General features: G+C 54.9%; 1 protein-coding gene and 1 pseudogene across 1 annotated transcript; both read right to left on the bottom strand.

Moving 5' to 3' along the window:
* Nucleotides 1–752: 752 nt before the first annotated feature.
* Nucleotides 753–8,981, bottom strand: LOC107056939 (protocadherin beta-15-like). The gene is made up of 2 exons (XM_040647055.2): nucleotides 2,792–8,981; nucleotides 753–1,980 (listed from the first exon to the last, which is right to left on the bottom strand). Exons 1-2 carry the CDS (start codon nucleotides 5,420–5,422, stop codon nucleotides 1,891–1,893), a joined length of 2,721 nt encoding a protein of 906 aa, XP_040502989.1. The 5' UTR covers nucleotides 5,423–8,981; the 3' UTR covers nucleotides 753–1,890.
* A 2,529-nt stretch (nucleotides 8,982–11,510) lies between these two features.
* Nucleotides 11,511–16,030, bottom strand: LOC112533430 (annotated as a pseudogene).
* Between the last annotated feature and the right edge of the window lie 1,332 nt (nucleotides 16,031–17,362).

Genomic DNA, 17,362 nt, shown 5'->3' with positions numbered 1-17,362 from the left:
CTCAGCCCTTTAGGACGCATGCTGGATTCTGAAAAGCACTGCTGTGGTTTAACCTGGCAGCAGCTCAGCAACACACGTTCATTATTCAGCACCCTCTTCCAGCAGGATGGAGGAGAGAATCAGAATGGAATACCAAAGTAGAACTCCTGAGACAAAACAAAAAGATGTAGAGGTGGAGGTATGAAGACACAAGTACAGATAGAGGTAGAGATACTGAGAAACACATAGAGGTAGTCACAGAGATATTGACATACCGGTAGAGACAGAGAAAAAAATCAAGTGATGCGCACTACAACACCACCTGCTGACCAGTGCCCACCCAGTTCAGGAGCAGCAGATGCCCTCCACCCCTGACATCTCCCCAATTTGTGATGTCACATGGTAGAGAATATCTCTCTGGCCAGTTTAGGGCAGTTGTCCTGCTTCTGCCCCCTCCCACCTTCTTGTGCACCACCAGCCACTCACTCGCAGGACAGTATGAGAAGCTGGAAGGTCCCTGGCTCTGTGCACCACTGCTCAGCAACAACTCAATAGTCACTGTTTTAAACCTGGCTGTCCTAAAGATAAAACAAACCATTAAAACAGCCATTACAAAGCAATTCAGCTCTATTCCAATAGAAAACAAGACAATCAGAAACTTGTTACAAAAAACAGCTGTAAGCCATCATCAGCACATAAAATTGGGAATGCAGCTCCCAATTCATGTCGCACAACAGTTACAGTACCACCTGGTATCTGCTTCCTCAAGCTCTGACCACTGCCCGATTCATCCCTGGGACCTCAAAGAGATGAAGGAGGACCCACACCCTTCTTTCACTGTAACCTGACCACTGGCATCACTATAGCAGGGAACAGATCCGGGCTGAGAAGAGCTTCCCCGGACACTTCTCACAATCACTGCCCTCATTTCACAGGGACACGTGACCCTTCAGCTTCAGGTGGAGAAGGCTGTAACAGCAACAGTGATGCTTAACGCACCTTTTCACTACAATAATAACTTTGTACGTAAGATTGAAGCTCATCTTCTGACAGATTTCTCAGCAGATTTTACTGGTTTCTGTGACCAGGCATTCAACTCCAGGAAATATGTGAGCAATGGGAAATAGCACATGGCTTTGAAGATTTTATTATCTCTTCATATCTATATTCCATAATCCTGGAATGCTCTAGAACCATTCATTTAGACTTCATGTTGAGAAAGAAATCAAACCAATCCAAAACCAAATACAGTGCTCAAAGACCACCCGGTACAACATACAAAACCCAAGAACTCCTGATTGCACGTGCACAGTGTGAACGTCAGTCATCTCAAAGGCAGCCAGCTTCCCAGTGTTATTCAAGAATACTTTTGCTGGAAACATTCAGCTTTGATTAATAGATTCACAACCTGGCATTGAATAGATTACAATATTACAGAGCCCACCTGACAACAACAACAACAACAAAACAATGCATAAAAACACACGTAGGAAAACAATACCTTGAATATTAGAGAATCACAGAATGGCCCAGGTTGGAAGGGACCTCAGGGATCATGAATCTGCAACCCCACTACAACAGGCATGGCCACCAACCTCCCCATTTAATACTAGACCGGGCTGCCCAAGGCCCCCATCCAACTTTTTCTTTCCATTTTCACTTAATACTTAGCAGCAATAGCACTACAACAATTAGATATCAAATGTCAGTGTTTGCAGCATGCAAGACCCTGCTGACTTATCAAGGGTTCATACTAAATACATGAAGGACTGGTTAACAGGAGTGTCCTTGCACTCTCACACAGCAGTACTGCATTTCCTTGGTACATTTTTGGCATGTGTTTGGTCCCTCCTTCATTTCACTTCGAAGACATCAGCCCACGAGGATCGAGATGCTGCTCCTTCTCCTCCCTTACTGATGGCTGAGCCAGGGGCTTTGATCCAAACTGGCATTCTCCTCTGCTGCCCCGGGAGCCGTGCCTTCAGAGAGGGGAGCTCGGCCCTGCAAAGAACACAGTGGAGGGCTGACATTGGGGCATTAACAGGGAAGCAGCTGTCAATGACAAGCTGGGAAGGCTCATCTGAAACATGAGTGAATGTGAGACCACTCTTCCGTACCCAGAATCAGACAGGAGGGGGAGGACAACATTAAAAGCCTCTAAGTATCCTATAGCCCAATGAAAGAACTACAAAAGGACCTCAAAAAAGCATATCATGAAAGCTGTCAAGAAACAGCGAGTGGGGAAAAGACACAAAAGCTTTCCTCACAACTACTAATGTGTTTTAATGCCAGTGGTAAAAACAGAGGGCTGAGAATGTGGGAATTCTGACAGCAACGGAGGGGAAATAGACTGATATCAGTTATGCCGTCGCTAAGGCTCTAGACGAAAAACACGGCACAGTGGATGTCGTCAACGGGAGCAGTGACCTTGTCGGCCCCTACCCACTCTGTTCTTCAGAGCGCGGGGACAGGACCCGCTGTGTACCTTACCCACCCGCCCTGCTGCTTCACAGCTGCCCACGATCCAGCCGCCACCCTCGGGCTGATACCTCAGAATGGTACCGCAGCAACTACTCCGGGCACGGAGCCACCCGCAGAGGCGCTGGCAGCCCGAACCCGGGGAGAAGCCGAGACCCCAGCGGCGGCACGGGACCGCTTCCGCCCTCTCGTCCCGCTCGGGGAACCTCTCCGACACCACCCCCACGGCCTCTCCGATGCTCCCTGCCGCGCCGCAGCCGCGCAAGGAGCTGATTCGTCCTTGACCCCAACCTCCCTCCCTCTACCCCCGGTCCCCCACGCTCCGCTCCCTCACCTGCACAGCCCAGTCGCCTTCTTCTTGCCCGAGGCCGGCCGAGCAGAGCGAGCTCCGCTGCTCGGCCGCGCCCTGCGGCAGCCCGGCGGGGAAGCAGGGCAAGAGCGGCCCGAGGAAGCGGAACTCGCTGTTGACGGTGCCGGCGGCGAGGCGGACGTCGTAGACGTAGCTGCGGGGCAGGGAGCCGGCGCTGCTGTCGGCGGCGGACTGCGGGAAGGTGGGCAAGGTCCCCGGCTCGCCCCGCCGGGCCCGCCGCACCTTGGCGGCCACGGCGGCCGCCGCGCCGGCCACGAAGAGCGCGGACACGCAGGCCAAGCAGACGCTGAGGTAGAGGGTGAGGCGGCCGTCGGGCTCGGCGGCCGGCGCCTCTTCGCTCGCCCGCAGGTGGCCTTCCGAGAAGCCGTCGGCCAGGGCGACGGCGAGGGTGGCGCTGGCGGAGCGCGGCGGCCGCCCGCGGTCCCGCACCAGCACCACCAGCCTGTGCCGGGCCGCGTCGCGCTCGCCCACGGCCCGCGCCGTGCGCACCTCGCCGCTGTGCAGCCCCACGCGGAACAGCCCCGGCTCCGTCGCCTTGGCCAGCTCGTAGCACAGCCACGCGTTCTGCCCCGCGTCCGCGTCCACCGCCACCACCTTGGCCACCAGGTAGCCCGCCCGCGCCCGCCGCGGCACCAGCTCGCCCAGCGCCGCGCCGCCGTCGGCCGGCGGGTGCAGCACCACGGGCGCGTTGTCGTTCTCGTCCCGCACCAGCACCCGCAGCAGCGCCGTGGCGCTCCGCGGCGGCGAGCCCCCGTCGGCGGCGCGCACCGTCACCTCCACGGCGCGCACCTCCTCGTAGTCCAGCGGCCGCACGACGGACACGGCCCCGCTCTCGGCGTCCACCGACACGGCGGGCCGCTCCTCGCCCTCCTCCCGCACCAGCGCGTACCTCACGCGCCCGTTCGCGCCCGCGTCCGCGTCCGTCGCCTTCACGCTGCCGATCCGCACCGCGCCCGCCTCGTTCTCGCTCACCGACATGCTGTACGCCGCCTGCGTGAAGCGCGGCGCGTTGTCGTTCACGTCGGCGATGCGCACCGACACGCTTTCGCGAGCGCTCAGCCGCGCCCGGCCCCAGTCCGTGGCCACGATGCTCACGTTGTACTCGGCCGTCGTCTCCCTGTCCAGGGCCGCGCTGGTGCGCAGCTCGTAGTGGTTGGCGAAAGCGGCCGTCAGGCTGAACGGCACGTCGCCCTCGATGGCGCACTCCGTCCGCCCGTTGTCGCCGGAGTCGCGGTCCCGCACGCTCAGCAGGGCCACCACGGTGCGGGGCGGGGCGTCCTCGGGGATGGAGGCGCTCACGGAGCTCAGCGCGATCTCCGGCGCGTTGTCGTTCACGTCCAGCACCTCCACGTGCACTCTGCAGTGCGCAGACAGACCACCGCCATCCATAGCTCTCACCACGAGCTCGTGCATTTTTGCTTCCTCAAAGTCTAGCTTTCCCGAGACCCGAATCACCCCACTGTCAGCGTTAAGATCGAAGAGCTGACGTGAACCCTCCGATGCCTGGGTGAAGGCATACCGCACTTTGCCGTTGGAGCCTTCGTCGGGATCTGCGGCCGACACCCGGACCACCAGCTGCCCCGGGGGGCTGTTCTCGGCCACGCGCACCTCGTACACCTCCCGCGAGAACACCGGCATGTTGTCGTTGGCATCCAGCACCACCACCCGGACCTGAGCCGTGCCCGACCTGGGCGGCGAGCCCCCGTCCGTGGCCGTGAGCACCAAATGCAGCTCCCGCTGCTCCTCGCGGTCCAAAGGCTTCTGCAGGACGAGCTCCGCGTATTTGCCTCCCCGCTTCCCTGCTTCGAGAGCAAGGGAGAAATGCGAGTTTGGGGAGAGGCTGTAATCCTGCAAGCCGTTAATCCCCACGTCCTTATCCCGAGCTGCTTCTAAGGGGAAACGGATCCCAGCAGATGCCGTTTCAAGAATCTCTAAGATCATCTCCTTCTCGGGGAACTCGGGAGAGTGGTCGTTCACGTCCCGAACCTCCACCTCCCCGCGGATCAGCTGCACCGGGTTCTCAAAGAAAAGCTTAAACAAGAGCGCGCAGCTCTCGCTGTGCGGACAGATCCGCTCTCGGTCCAGCGTCTCCGTGACCGTCAGGACGCCGCTGTGCGGATCGAGGCGGAAATGCTGCTCGCTCCCCTCGGACACCACGCGCGCCTTGCGAGCCGCGAGCTGGCTCGGAGAAAGCCCCAGGTCCTGGGCGACGTTGCCCACCAACGAGTCCCTCGCCATTTCCTCCGCCACCGAATAGCGCAGCGTTTCGGCCCCGCTCTCCCACACGCAAACGCACACGAGCCACAGCAGCACTTGCCTCTCGCCGCCGCCGCCGCTCCGTCTCCCGCTCGCCGTCCCTCTCCGCCACAGCCGGCCTTTCATGGCTCGCAGTCTTTCTCGCCGGCCCCGACGCACGGCGCTGCCGCTCGCCAACCAGAAGCTGCCTTTCCCAGCAGCTCGGCCCCAAAGCCCCCGAGCGCCCGGCTCCAAAGCCCCGCCGCACTTTTCTTCCCCAGCAGCTCGCACGGCTCTTCTGGGCGCCTGCGCCTGCAAGCGCGCTGCGGCCAGCGGGAGCTGCCGCTTCGTGGCCAACATCCCCACCCAGCGGCGCAACGGGGAACTGCTCCTCCTCCGCGTTCCGAGCACCGCTGCCGATGTGGGTGGACTTGGAGGTTCGCATCTCCGTTCCTCCTGCAAACACCATCCCAGAGCACAGTGTAAATACTCGCCGAGTTTGGGAGCTGTCTTACATGCAGTGCTGCTCTGGGTATCACTTCCCTGGATCGCCACTGCGAAATCTTTTGCTCCGTGCCTTGTAGAGTTTGCATAATGTTATGTCATTTCTTTTCAGTGCGTGGTCACGTTTTCCTCATTTTCTCTTCTTTATAATCCGCAAATTAACAAGAAGGGCGGTCCAGGCACATACCATTATTGAGTGATTGAATTGGTGCCAGACAGCTTACAGGGAAACATGTTCTATGCAAGCGATTCACCATCACTCCATCTTGCTATTGCACCACAATTGTACTTCTCCTGTAGGACAGAATGCTGATATTGTTTGCTTCGCATTGTGTATCACACCTCACCCAGTGTGCTAAGGCTCTAATGCTTTCCTGTTTGATAGATCGTGACTGATGCCAAGGAGAGCAGCCCTTTGCAACAAGATAAATTGAGCCCACATGGGAAATGCCTGAGCACTCAGAGTCAGCACTCAGGTGTGTCCATGTTTTTGCACTGTGAACTCCACTGTGGTCCTTTTAACAGCAGTTGGGACACCCAGTCTCACAGATATCAGCAGAAGGGAAGGAATGTAAAAAGCCAATCACCCTCTTCTTTGTAAGTTCATGTAAGTATTAGAAAGCCACAGTGTGATTCTTCTCTAGGCTGAACAAGCCAGTCCGCCTCAGCATTACGTCATAGCAGAGGTGCTTCAACTTTCTGATTATCTTCATGTCCTCCTCTGGTTTTGCTCCACTTGCTCCATGGTAGTGCTGGTGGGCATAAACCTGGACACAATATTCCACGTGGGACCTCACAAGGGCAAAACAGAGGGGCGCAATCACCTCTGTCACCCTGATAGCAATCTTTATTCTGATGGAGCCCACAGTACAGTTGGTCATCTGTACCACAACCATACATTTATGGCTCATGTCAAGATCTTTGTGCACCTGAAACTCTGAGTCCTTCTCCACGGGGCTGCTCTCAGTTAGTTCATCTCCGAGACTGTAATCACACTCGGGAAGAACCTGACCCAAGTCCAAGTTCAACACATGGACGTGCTGAATCTCATTCAATTCATGTGGACTCACTTCTCAAGCTTGTCCATGTCCTTTGGATAGCATCCCTACCATCTACTGTATCAACTGGAACCCCCAGATAAGTGTCATCTGCAAACTAGCTGAGGGTGCATCTCATCCCACTGTCTCAATTCATCAATAGAGATGTTGAGGAGCATTAGTCCCTAGACAAAGCCCAGGGGGACACCACTCATCACCAGTTTCCACCTGGACATAGTGCTCTTGACCACAATCCTATGGCTGTGACCATCCAACCACTTCAGTTCCTTATCCACAGAATAGACCATCCTTCAGATCCATACCTCTCCAACTTAGAGATAAGGATGTTGCGTAGGACCATGTCAAAAGTCTTGTACAAGTCCATGTGGATGACATCACTTACTCTTCCTTCGTCCACTGATGATCTTACTCCACCACAGAAGTACACCACATTGGTCAGACACGATCTGCACTTGGTGAAACAATGCTGACTGTGTCAGGTCACCTTCTTTTCTTGCATGTGACTTAACAAGGCTTCTGAAAAGAACTATTCCCTGATCTTCCCCAGCACAGACACGAGGCTCGTGGGTCAGTAGTCTCCCAAGTCTTCCTAGTGTGTAACACCCTTGCCCTACCTAACACTTGTGAGCAGCCTGAGGCTCTTGACTGCAGTGCTCCAGTTGTGTGAAACTTCTCACCACGTTTCCATGGTAACAAAAAGGTAATAATTTTCTAATTTTCAAAGTTGTGGCTTCCGGCTCCTGCTTATTTCCCATGATGCATGCATTGGGATAGAGGAACTTCAGGTAGACTTCAAGATGCTTTACCTTCTTAGAGGTTCCCTCTCTAATTCCTTTCAAACAACTCTGAGGGAGGAGAACATTACCTGTGCTCCCAATCCCTCCATCATCATTCCAAAGGATTTGAATTCTCTTGATGTTTTCTAGTCCACTCTTTGCAAACTCACTGAATCTACTTGGAAAAGCAGGATAGAGGAGTTCTCCAGCTTTAACAGCTATGGGAACCTCTTCTTGTTTTTGCAAAGGCAGGCCCTCAACTTCACTCACTCAGATGCAGCCATTGTTGTGCTTTCCTCTTGCGTTCCTTTGGCTTGGAAACATGATAGGCTAAATAGCATCAGAGACCAAGACAGCTTTTTATCTTTCCCTTCCTTCCTTTCTTCCTCCTTTCCATGCCTGTAATGCCTCCATCCATCCACCCATTTGGTATTGTTACCAACTGTCAAATTACTATTGTTATGAACAACAGAGACATTTCTAGGAAAATCAACCATCGGCCAAGTGTTTGAGTTGAGAAAATTGGGAACATGTCTTGCAGTGCAATTACCAGGCCACAGCCTGAACCAATGGTTGAGCACCAGATGAGAAGGCATCACTAATCCAGGGAACTCGGGTGCAAGCAATGTACCTGAGTGACTGGAAGGAGTGGAGCCGGGATCCACCCCTTCTCACCCTCATTTAAGGGTTAGCAGAAAAGGAAGCAGCATCTCTCTGAATAGAGGTTGTATGTCTCTTGAGCAGATGTTACAAGGGGTAAACTCCTTTTTCTTCTCTCTCTCTCTTTTTTTTTTTTTCCTTCCCTCTCTGCAGTGGTTGTATCCTGTAAGAAGGCTCGGTCATTGTTTTCTTTTGCCATACACAGCTCCTCATTCATGTCATGCAAAATGACAGTGACACCTGGGATCTATCTGCTTATGCTCCTGATAGGATCTTGGCACCTCAGACAGAGCAGAGTGGATCCATAACCTTGCTTATTGTAGCCTTATTTTTGGTTCCACTATGGCTGGGGACAGATCCAGGCAGAGGAGAGCTTCCCAAGACACTTCCCACTCTGACTGCCGTCAATTCACAAATGACATGTTGTTCTTCATCTTCAGATGTAGAAGTGTGTGAAAGGAAAAACAGGCACATGGCTCTGTATATAACATAGCAATAGTTTGGACATAGTAAATGCGCAAAGCTACCTGAACCACTTCAGTCCTAGCAGCTTTACCCACCTGCTGGTTGCTTTCATGTTGCTTAGTAGTGTAACTCTTGGGTACGAGTGCATCTTACATGACATACTTTCATAATTGTGTTCTCTACACAGGCACGAATATGTTTCCTCAATGCAACAGATCTGATGGGGTTGCCTCCTTGTTGCCGTACACTCTGCTTCCATGGCTGTAACCACTCCCAGGGAGTTTTCCACCATCCGTGAGTGAGTGAGATCACTGATAAAAGCACTGGTCACTTCTCTCATTTGGCAATATCTAAAGCCCGCCGGATGGCCTTCACTTCTGCACGTTGGCCCGATTCACCCCCTCCTTTAGTGGTATTTGCAACTTGTCATGTACAACTCAGTACTCCGCTACATGCTCCTTTATGGTCAAGGATCAGATGGTTATTGCCATCCTGTATGGGTTATGACAGTAAGTTGACATTTGCAGTTGTTGTGTCATCTTAGGTATAGGGGCAACTGATACTAACAGAGATGGTTCCTTGGTTCAGACCGAAGGGCCAGGCACAGGGCCTGGAGAAACTGTAGGGCCTGTTTTGAGGGTTGGAATCACTTCAAGGCCTGCTGCAGGAATTGGAGCAGCTGCAGGAATTGGAGCAACTGTAGGGCTTGTCATGGCACGTGGAGCAACCACAAAGTGCGTTGAGTGGGTTGGAACAACCACAGAGCCTCCTGTAAGGGCTGGAGAAGCCGCATGTCGTATAATGAGAGTTGGAGCAACCACAGAGACGTTTTGAGACAATGGGCAACTACAGGGCCTGTGTGGTGCATTGGAGTAAACACAAGGCCTCTCAAGGGAGTTGAAGAAACATCAGTGATTGTTGCTAAGAATGCAGTGACTCCAGGGCCTGTTTTGAGGACTGGTGAAACTACAGGGCCTGCCGCAGGATTTGAAGCAACCACAGGCTGTGATGGAGGAGCTGGAGACAACTGCAGGGCCAATAGCAGGGGTTACAGTAACTACAGGCCTGCCACCTTACTTGGAGCAGCCACACAGCACATAGCTGGGCTTGGAGCCACCACAGCAACTGGCACAGGCCTCCAAGCAACCATAGGGACTGTAGTGAGGGCTGAAGAAACTGCAGGGCCTGTCACAGAACTTGCAGCAGCCGTAGCGCCTGTCACACTGTCATCACAGATAGAGACCTTCTCTTCCCTTCTCTACAGTGTGCTGAGTAGTGTTGATCTGGCAGCAGTAGGCATAGGCCAAGCCCCGGCATGTTGCACTGATTGGTGACTCTCTACAGTTGCCAGAGTGATGGCACATCTGCTGCAGACAGTTTGACAGTTTTTCTGGAACCTGCACTTGTTCTGGGGTGGAGTTCCAAAGCACTGACAGTGCTCTCCCTTCCAGAGGCCTGCTAATATTTTCCCACACAGCCTGACACTCATAAATTGTCTGGCTCTCTAAAGACACAAAGGAAAATGAGTAATTCTTCATAGTGCCTGAGAGATGGTTCCCTAAGTACGAAGATGGCGACAACATAGAGTAAAAACACCAGCTGAGTCTCCTGAGCAGTCACTTTAACACATCATAACCTGACGTTACACGTAACAGCAAAATGATCATCTTCTTCCAGACCCCCAAGGTGGTACGCAGCACAAGAGAGAACATACAGAGCAACTAAGGTGTGAATTATAATCCTTTCTAGAAAACAATCTGTAAGGCTTCCGAAAATAACTACAAAGCAAACACTGTGGCCAGAAGCGATTAAACAAATATAACTCATACAACACTTCCTTTTTTAGCACATTCTGATAAGAACTCTGGTTATCTCAGCCCTTTAGGACGCATGCTGGATTCTGAAAAGCACTGCTGTGGTTTAACCTGGCAGCAGCTCAGCAACACACGTTCATTATTCACCACCCTCTTCCAGCAGGATGGGGGACAGAATCAGAATGGAATACCAAAATAGAACTCCTGAGACAAAACAAAAAGATGTAGAGCTGGAGGTATGAAGACACAAGTACAGATAGAGGTAGAGATACTGAGAAACATAGTGGTAGTCATAGAGATATTGACATACAGATAGAGACAGAGAAAAAATGAGGTGATGCGCACTACAACACCACCTGCTGACCAGTGCCCACCCACTTCAGCAGCAGCAGACATCTCCCCAGTTTATAGTTCTTTGTGATGTCACATGGTAGAGAATATCTCTCTGGCCAGTTTAGGGCAGCTGTCCTGCTTCTGCCCCCTCCCAGCTTCTTGTGCACCACCAGCCACTCACTCGCAGGACAGTATGAGAAGCTGGCAATGTCCCTGGCTCTGTGCACCACTGCTCAGCCACAACTCAATAGTCACTGTTCTAAACCTCGCTGTCCTAAAGATAAAACAAACCATTAAAACAGCCATTACAAAGCAATTCAGCTCTATTCCAATAGAAAACAAGACAATCAGCAACACAGAAACTTGTTACAAAAACCAGCTGTAAGCCATCATCAGCACATAAAATTGGGAATGCAGCTCCAAATTCATGCCACACAACAGTTACAGTACCACCTGGTATCTGCTTCCTCAAGCTCTGACCACTGCCCCTGATTCATCCCTGGGACCTCAAAGAGAGGAAGGAGGACCCACACTTTTCTTTCACTTGTAACCTGACCACTGGCATCACTATAGCAGGGAACAGATCCGGGCTGAGAAGAGCTTCCCCGGACACTTCTCACAATCACTGCCCTCATTTCACAGGGACACGTGACTCCTTCAGCTTCAGGTGGAGAAGGCTGTAACAGCAACAGTGAGCCTTAATGCACCTTTTCACTACAATAATAACTTTGTACGTAAGATTGAAGCTCATCTTCTGACAGATTTCTCAGCAGATTTTACTGGTTTCTGTGACCAGGCATTCAACTCCAGGAAATATGTGAGCAATGGAAATAGCACATGGCTTTGAAGATTTTATTATCTCTTCATATCTATATTCCATAATCCTGAAATGCTCTAGAACCATTCATTTAGACTTCATGTTGAGAAAGAAATCAAACCAATCCAAAACCAAATACAGTGCTCAAAGACCACCCGGTACAACATACAAAACCCGGGAACTCCTCATTGCATGTGCACAGTGTGAACGTCAGTCATCTCAAAGGCAGCCAGCTTCCCAGTGTCATTCAAGAATACTTTTGCTGGAAACATTCAGCTTTGATCAATAGATTCACAACCTGGCATTGAATAGATTACAATATTACAGAGCCCACCTGACAACAACAACAACAACAAAACAATGCATAAAAACACACGTAGGAAAACAATACCTTGAATATTAGAGAATCACAGAATGGCCCAGGTTGGAAGGGACCTCAGGGATCATGAATCTGCAACACCTCTGCAACAGGCATGGCCACCAACCTCCCCATTTAATACTAGACCAGGCTGCCCAAGGCCCCCATCCAACTTTTTATTCCCATTCACTTAATACTTAGGAACAACAGCACTACAATCATTAGGTAACAAGGCTCAGTGTTTGCAGCATGCAACACCCTGCAGACCTATCAAGGGTTCAGAATAAATACATGGAGGACTGGTTAACAGGAGTGTCCTTGCTCTCTCACACAGCAGTACAGCATTTTCCTGGTACATTTTTGGTGCGTGTTTGGTCTCTCCTTCATTTCACTACGAAGACATCAGCCCACGGGGACCGAGATTCTGCTCCTTCTCCTCCCTTACTGATGGCTGAGCCAGGGGCTTTGATCCAAACTGGCATTCTCCTCTGCTGCCCCGGGAGCCGTGCCTTCAGAGAGGGGAGCTCGGCCCTGCAAAGAACACAGTGGAGAGCTGACATTGGGGCATTAACAGGAAGCAGCTGTCAATGACAAGCTGGGAAGGCTCATCAGAAACAATGTGAAAGGTAGACAACTCATTCCTATCCAGAATCAAAGACGAAGTCGAAGAGAACATTAAAAGCCTATAGGAATCCTATAGCTCATTGAAAGCACTACACAAGGACCTCAAAAAAGCATAACATGAAAGCTGTCAAGAAACAGCGAGTGGGAAAAAGACACAAAAGCTTTCCTCACAACTACTAACGGGTTTTAATGCCAGTGGTAAAAAAAACAGTGGCCTGAGAATGTGGGAATTCTGACAGAAATGGAGGGGAAATAGACTGATATCAGTTATGCTGTCGCTAAGGCTCTAGACGAAAAACACGGCACAGTGGATGTCGTCAACAGGAGCAGTGACCTTGTCGGCCCCAACACACTCTGTTCTACAGAGCGCGGGGACAGGACCCGCTGTGTGCCTTACCCACCCGCCCTGCTGCTTCGCAGCTGCCCACGATCCAGCCGCCACCCTCGGGCTGAAACCACACACTTCACCCACAGCAGCTACTCCGGGCACTGGAGCCACTCGCAGAGGCGCTGGCAGCCCGAACCCGGGGAGAAGCCGAGACCCCAGCGGCGGCACGGGACCGCTTCCGCCCTCTCGTCCCGCTCGGGGAACCTCTCCGACACCACCCCCACGGCCTCTCCGATGCTCCCTGCCGCGCCGCAGCCGCGCAAGGAGCTGATTCGTCCTTGACCCCAACCTCCCTCCCTCTACCCCCGGTCCCCCACGCTCCGCTCCCTCACCTGCACAGCCCAGTCGCCTTCTTCTTGCCCGAGGCCGGCCGAGCAGAGCGAGCTCCGCTGCTCGGCCGCGCCCTGCGGCAGCCCGGCGGGGAAGCAGGGCAAGAGCGGCCCGAGGAAGCGGAACTCGCTGTTGACGGTGCCGGCGGCGAGGCGGACGTCGTAGACGTAGCTGCGGGGCAGGGAGCCGGCGCTGCTGTCGGCGGCGGACTGCGGGAAGGTGGGCAAGGTCCCCGGCTCGCCCCGCCGGGCCCGCCGCACCTTGGCGGCCACGGCGGCCGCCGCGCCGGCCACGAAGAGCGCGGACACGCAGGCCAAGCAGACGCTGAGGTAGAGGGTGAGGCGGCCGTCGGGCTCGGCGGCCGGCGCCTCTTCGCTCGCCCGCAGGTGGCCTTCCGAGAAGCCGTCGGCCAGGGCGACGGCGAGGGTGGCGCTGGCGGAGCGCGGCGGCCGCCCGCGGTCCCGCACCAGCACCACCAGCCTGTGCCGGGCCGCGTCGCGCTCGCCCACGGCCCGCGCCGTGCGCACCTCGCCGCTGTGCAGCCCCACGCGGAACAGCCCCGGCTCCGTCGCCTTGGCCAGCTCGTAGCACAGCCACGCGTTCTGCCCCGCGTCCGCGTCCACCGCCACCACCTTGGCCACCAGGTAGCCCGCCCGCGCCCGCCGCGGCACCAGCTCGCCCAGCGCCGCGCCGCCGTCGGCCGGCGGGTGCAGCACCACGGGCGCGTTGTCGTTCTCGTCCCGCACCAGCACCCGCAGCAGCGCCGTGGCGCTCCGCGGCGGCGAGCCCCCGTCGGCGGCGCGCACCGTCACCTCCACGGCGCGCACCTCCTCGTAGTCCAGCGGCCGCACGACGGACACGGCCCCGCTCTCGGCGTCCACCGACACGGCGGGCCGCTCCTCGCCCTCCTCCCGCACCAGCGCGTACCTCACGCGCCCGTTCGCGCCCGCGTCCGCGTCCGTCGCCTTCACGCTGCCGATCCGCACCGCGCCCGCCTCGTTCTCGCTCACCGACATGCTGTACGCCGCCTGCGTGAAGCGCGGCGCGTTGTCGTTCACGTCGGCGATGCGCACCGACACGCTTTCGCGAGCGCTCAGCCGCGCCCGGCCCCAGTCCGTGGCCACGATGCTCACGTTGTACTCGGCCGTCGTCTCCCTGTCCAGGGCCGCGCTGGTGCGCAGCTCGTAGTGGTTGGCGAAAGCGGCCGTCAGGCTGAACGGCACGTCGCCCTCGATGGCGCACTCCGTCCGCCCGTTGTCGCCGGAGTCGCGGTCCCGCACGCTCAGCAGGGCCACCACGGTGCGGGGCGGGGCGTCCTCGGGGATGGAGGCGCTCACGGAGCTCAGCGCGATCTCCGGCGCGTTGTCGTTCACGTCCAGCACCTCCACGTGCACTCTGCAGTGCGCAGACAGACCACCCCCGTCCTGTGGCTCTCACCACGAGTTCGTGGGATTTTGCTTCCTCAAAGTCTAGCTTTCCCGAGACCCGAATCACCCCACTGTCAGCGTTAAGATCGAAGAGCTGACGTGAACCCTCCGATGCCTGGGTGAAGGCATACCGCACTTTGCCGTTGGAGCCTTCGTCGGGATCCGCGGCCGACACCCGGACCACCAGCTGCCCCGGGGGGCTGTTCTCGGCCACGCGCACCTCGTACACCTCCCGCGAGAACACCGGCATGTTGTCGTTGGCATCCAGCACCACCACCCGGACCTGAGCCGTGCCCGACCTGGGCGGCGAGCCCCCGTCCGTGGCCGTGAGCACCAAATGCAGCTCCCGCTGCTCCTCGCGGTCCAAAGGCTTCTGCAGGACGAGCTCCGCGTATTTGCCTCCCCGCTTCCCTGCTTCGAGAGCAAGGGAGAAATGCGAGTTTGGGGAGAGGCTGTAATCCTGCAAGCCGTTAATCCCCACGTCCTTATCCCGAGCTGCTTCTAGGGGAACCGGATCCCAGCAGATGCCGTTTCGGGTATGTCCAAAACCACATCCTTCTTCGGGGAACTCGGGAGAGTTGTCGTTCACGTCCCGAACCTCCACCTCCCCGCGGATCAGCTGCACCGGGTTCTCAAAGAAAAGCTTAAACAAGAGCGCGCAGCTCTCGCTGTGCGGACAGATCCGCTCTCGGTCCAGCGTCTCCGTGACCGTCAGGACGCCGCTGTGCGGATCGAGGCGGAAATGCTGCTCGCTCCCCTCGGACACCACGCGCGCCTTGCGAGCCGCGAGCTGGCTCGGAGAAAGCCCCAGGTCCTGGGCGACGTTGCCCACCAACGAGTCCCTCGCCATTTCCTCCGCCACCGAATAGCGCAGCGTTTCGGCCCCGCTCTCCCACACGCAAACGCACACGAGCCACAGCAGCACTTGCCTCTCGCCGCCGCCGCCGCTCCGTCTCCCGCTCGCCGTCCCTCTCCGCCACAGCCGGCCATTCATGCTCGCAGTCTTTCTCGCCGGCCCCGACGCACGGCGCTGCCGCTCGCCAACCGAAAGCCGCCTTTCCCAGCAGCTCGGCCCCAAAGCCTCCGAGCGCCCGGCTCCAGTGCCCCGCCGCACTTCCCTTCCCTTCCCTTCCCCAGCAGCTCGCACGGCTCTTCTGGGCGCCTGCGCCTGCAAGCGCGCTGCGGCCAGCGGGAGCTGCCGCTTCGTGGCCAACATCCCCACCCAGCGGCGCAACGGGGAACTGCTCCTCCTCCGCGTTCCGAGCACCGCTGCCGATGTGGGTGGACTTGGAGGTTCGCATCTCCGTTCCTCCTGCAAACACCATCCCAGAGCACAGTGTAAATACTCGCCGAGTTTGGGAGCTGTCTTACATGCAGTGCTGCTCTGGGTATCACTTCACATGATCTCCACTGCGAAATCTTTTGCTCCGTGCCTTGTAGATTTTGCATAACGTTATGTCATTTCTTTTCAGTGCGTAGATCACGTTTTCCTCATTTTGTCGTTATAATCAGCAAATTAACAATGAAGGGCGGTCCAGACACATAACAGTATTCAGTGATTCAACTGGTGCCAGACAGCTTACAGGGAAAGATGTTCTATGCAAGCGATTCACCATCACTCCATCTTGCTATTGCACCACAATTGTACTTCTCCTGTAGGACAGAATGCTGATATTGTTTGCTTCACACTGTGTATCACACCTCACCCAGTGTGCTAAGGCTCTAATGCTTTCCTGTTTGATAGATCGTGACTGATGCCAAGGAGAGCAGCCCTTTGCAACAAGATAAATTGAGCCCACATGGGAAATGCCTGAGCACTCAGAGTCAGCACTCAGGTGTGTCCATGTTTTTGCACTGTGAACTCCACTGTGGTCCTTTTAACAGCAGTTGGGACACCCAGTCTCACAGATATCAGCAGAAGGGAAGGAATGTAAAAAGCCAATCACCCTCTTCTTTGTAAGTTCATGTAAGTATTAGAAAGCCACAGTGTGATTCTTCTCTAGGCTGAACAAGCCGGTCTGCCTCAGCATTACGTCATAGCAGAGGTGCTTCAACTTTCTGATTATCTTCATGTCCTCCTCTGGTTTTGCTCCACTTGCTCCATGGTAGTGCTGGTGGGCATAAACCTGGACACAATATTCCACGTGGGACCTCACAAGGGCAAAACAGAGGGGCGCAATCACCTCTGTCACCCTGATAGCAATCTTTATTCTGATGGAGCCCACAGTACAGTTGGTCATCTGTACCACAGCCATACATTTATGGCTCATGTCAAGATCTTTGTGCACCTGAAACTCTGAGTCCTTCTCCACGGGGCTGCTCTCAGTTAGTTCATCTCCCAGACTGTAATCACACTCGGGAAGAACCTGATCCAAGTCCAAGTTCAACACATGGACGTGCTGAATCTCATTCAGTTCACGTGGACTCACTTCTCAAGCTTGTCCATGTCCTTTGGATAGCATCCCTACCATCTACTGTATCAACTGGACCCCCCAGATAAGTGTAATCTGCAAACTAGCTGAGGGTGCATCTCATCCCACTGTCTCAATTCATCAATAGAGATGCTATAGAGCATTAGTCCCTAGACAAAACCCCAGGGGGACACCACTCATCACCAGTTTCCACCTGGACATAGTGCTCTTGACCACAATCCTATGGCTGTGACCATCCAACCACTTCAGTTCCTTATCCACAGAATAGACCATCCTTCAGATCCATACCTCTCCAACTTAGAGATAAGGATGTT

This window comes from Gallus gallus, chromosome 13 (genome assembly GCF_016699485.2).
Source record: "Gallus gallus isolate bGalGal1 chromosome 13, bGalGal1.mat.broiler.GRCg7b, whole genome shotgun sequence".
NCBI classification, from domain to species: domain Eukaryota; kingdom Metazoa; phylum Chordata; class Aves; order Galliformes; family Phasianidae; genus Gallus; species Gallus gallus.
The sequence above is the reverse complement of the archived record's forward strand: the minus strand, read 5'-3'. Positions and strand labels throughout refer to the sequence as shown.

Coding starts and splice junctions, on each gene's coding strand:
- LOC107056939 (XM_040647055.2), bottom strand. CDS start 5,422: ATGTTGGCCACGAAGCGGCAGCTCCCGCTGGCCGCAGCGCGCTTGCAG. Junction 1,981..2,791: donor AAGGCGACTGGGCTGTGCAG/GTGAGGGAGCGG, acceptor TGTTCTTTGCAG/GGCCGAGCTCCCCTCTCTGA.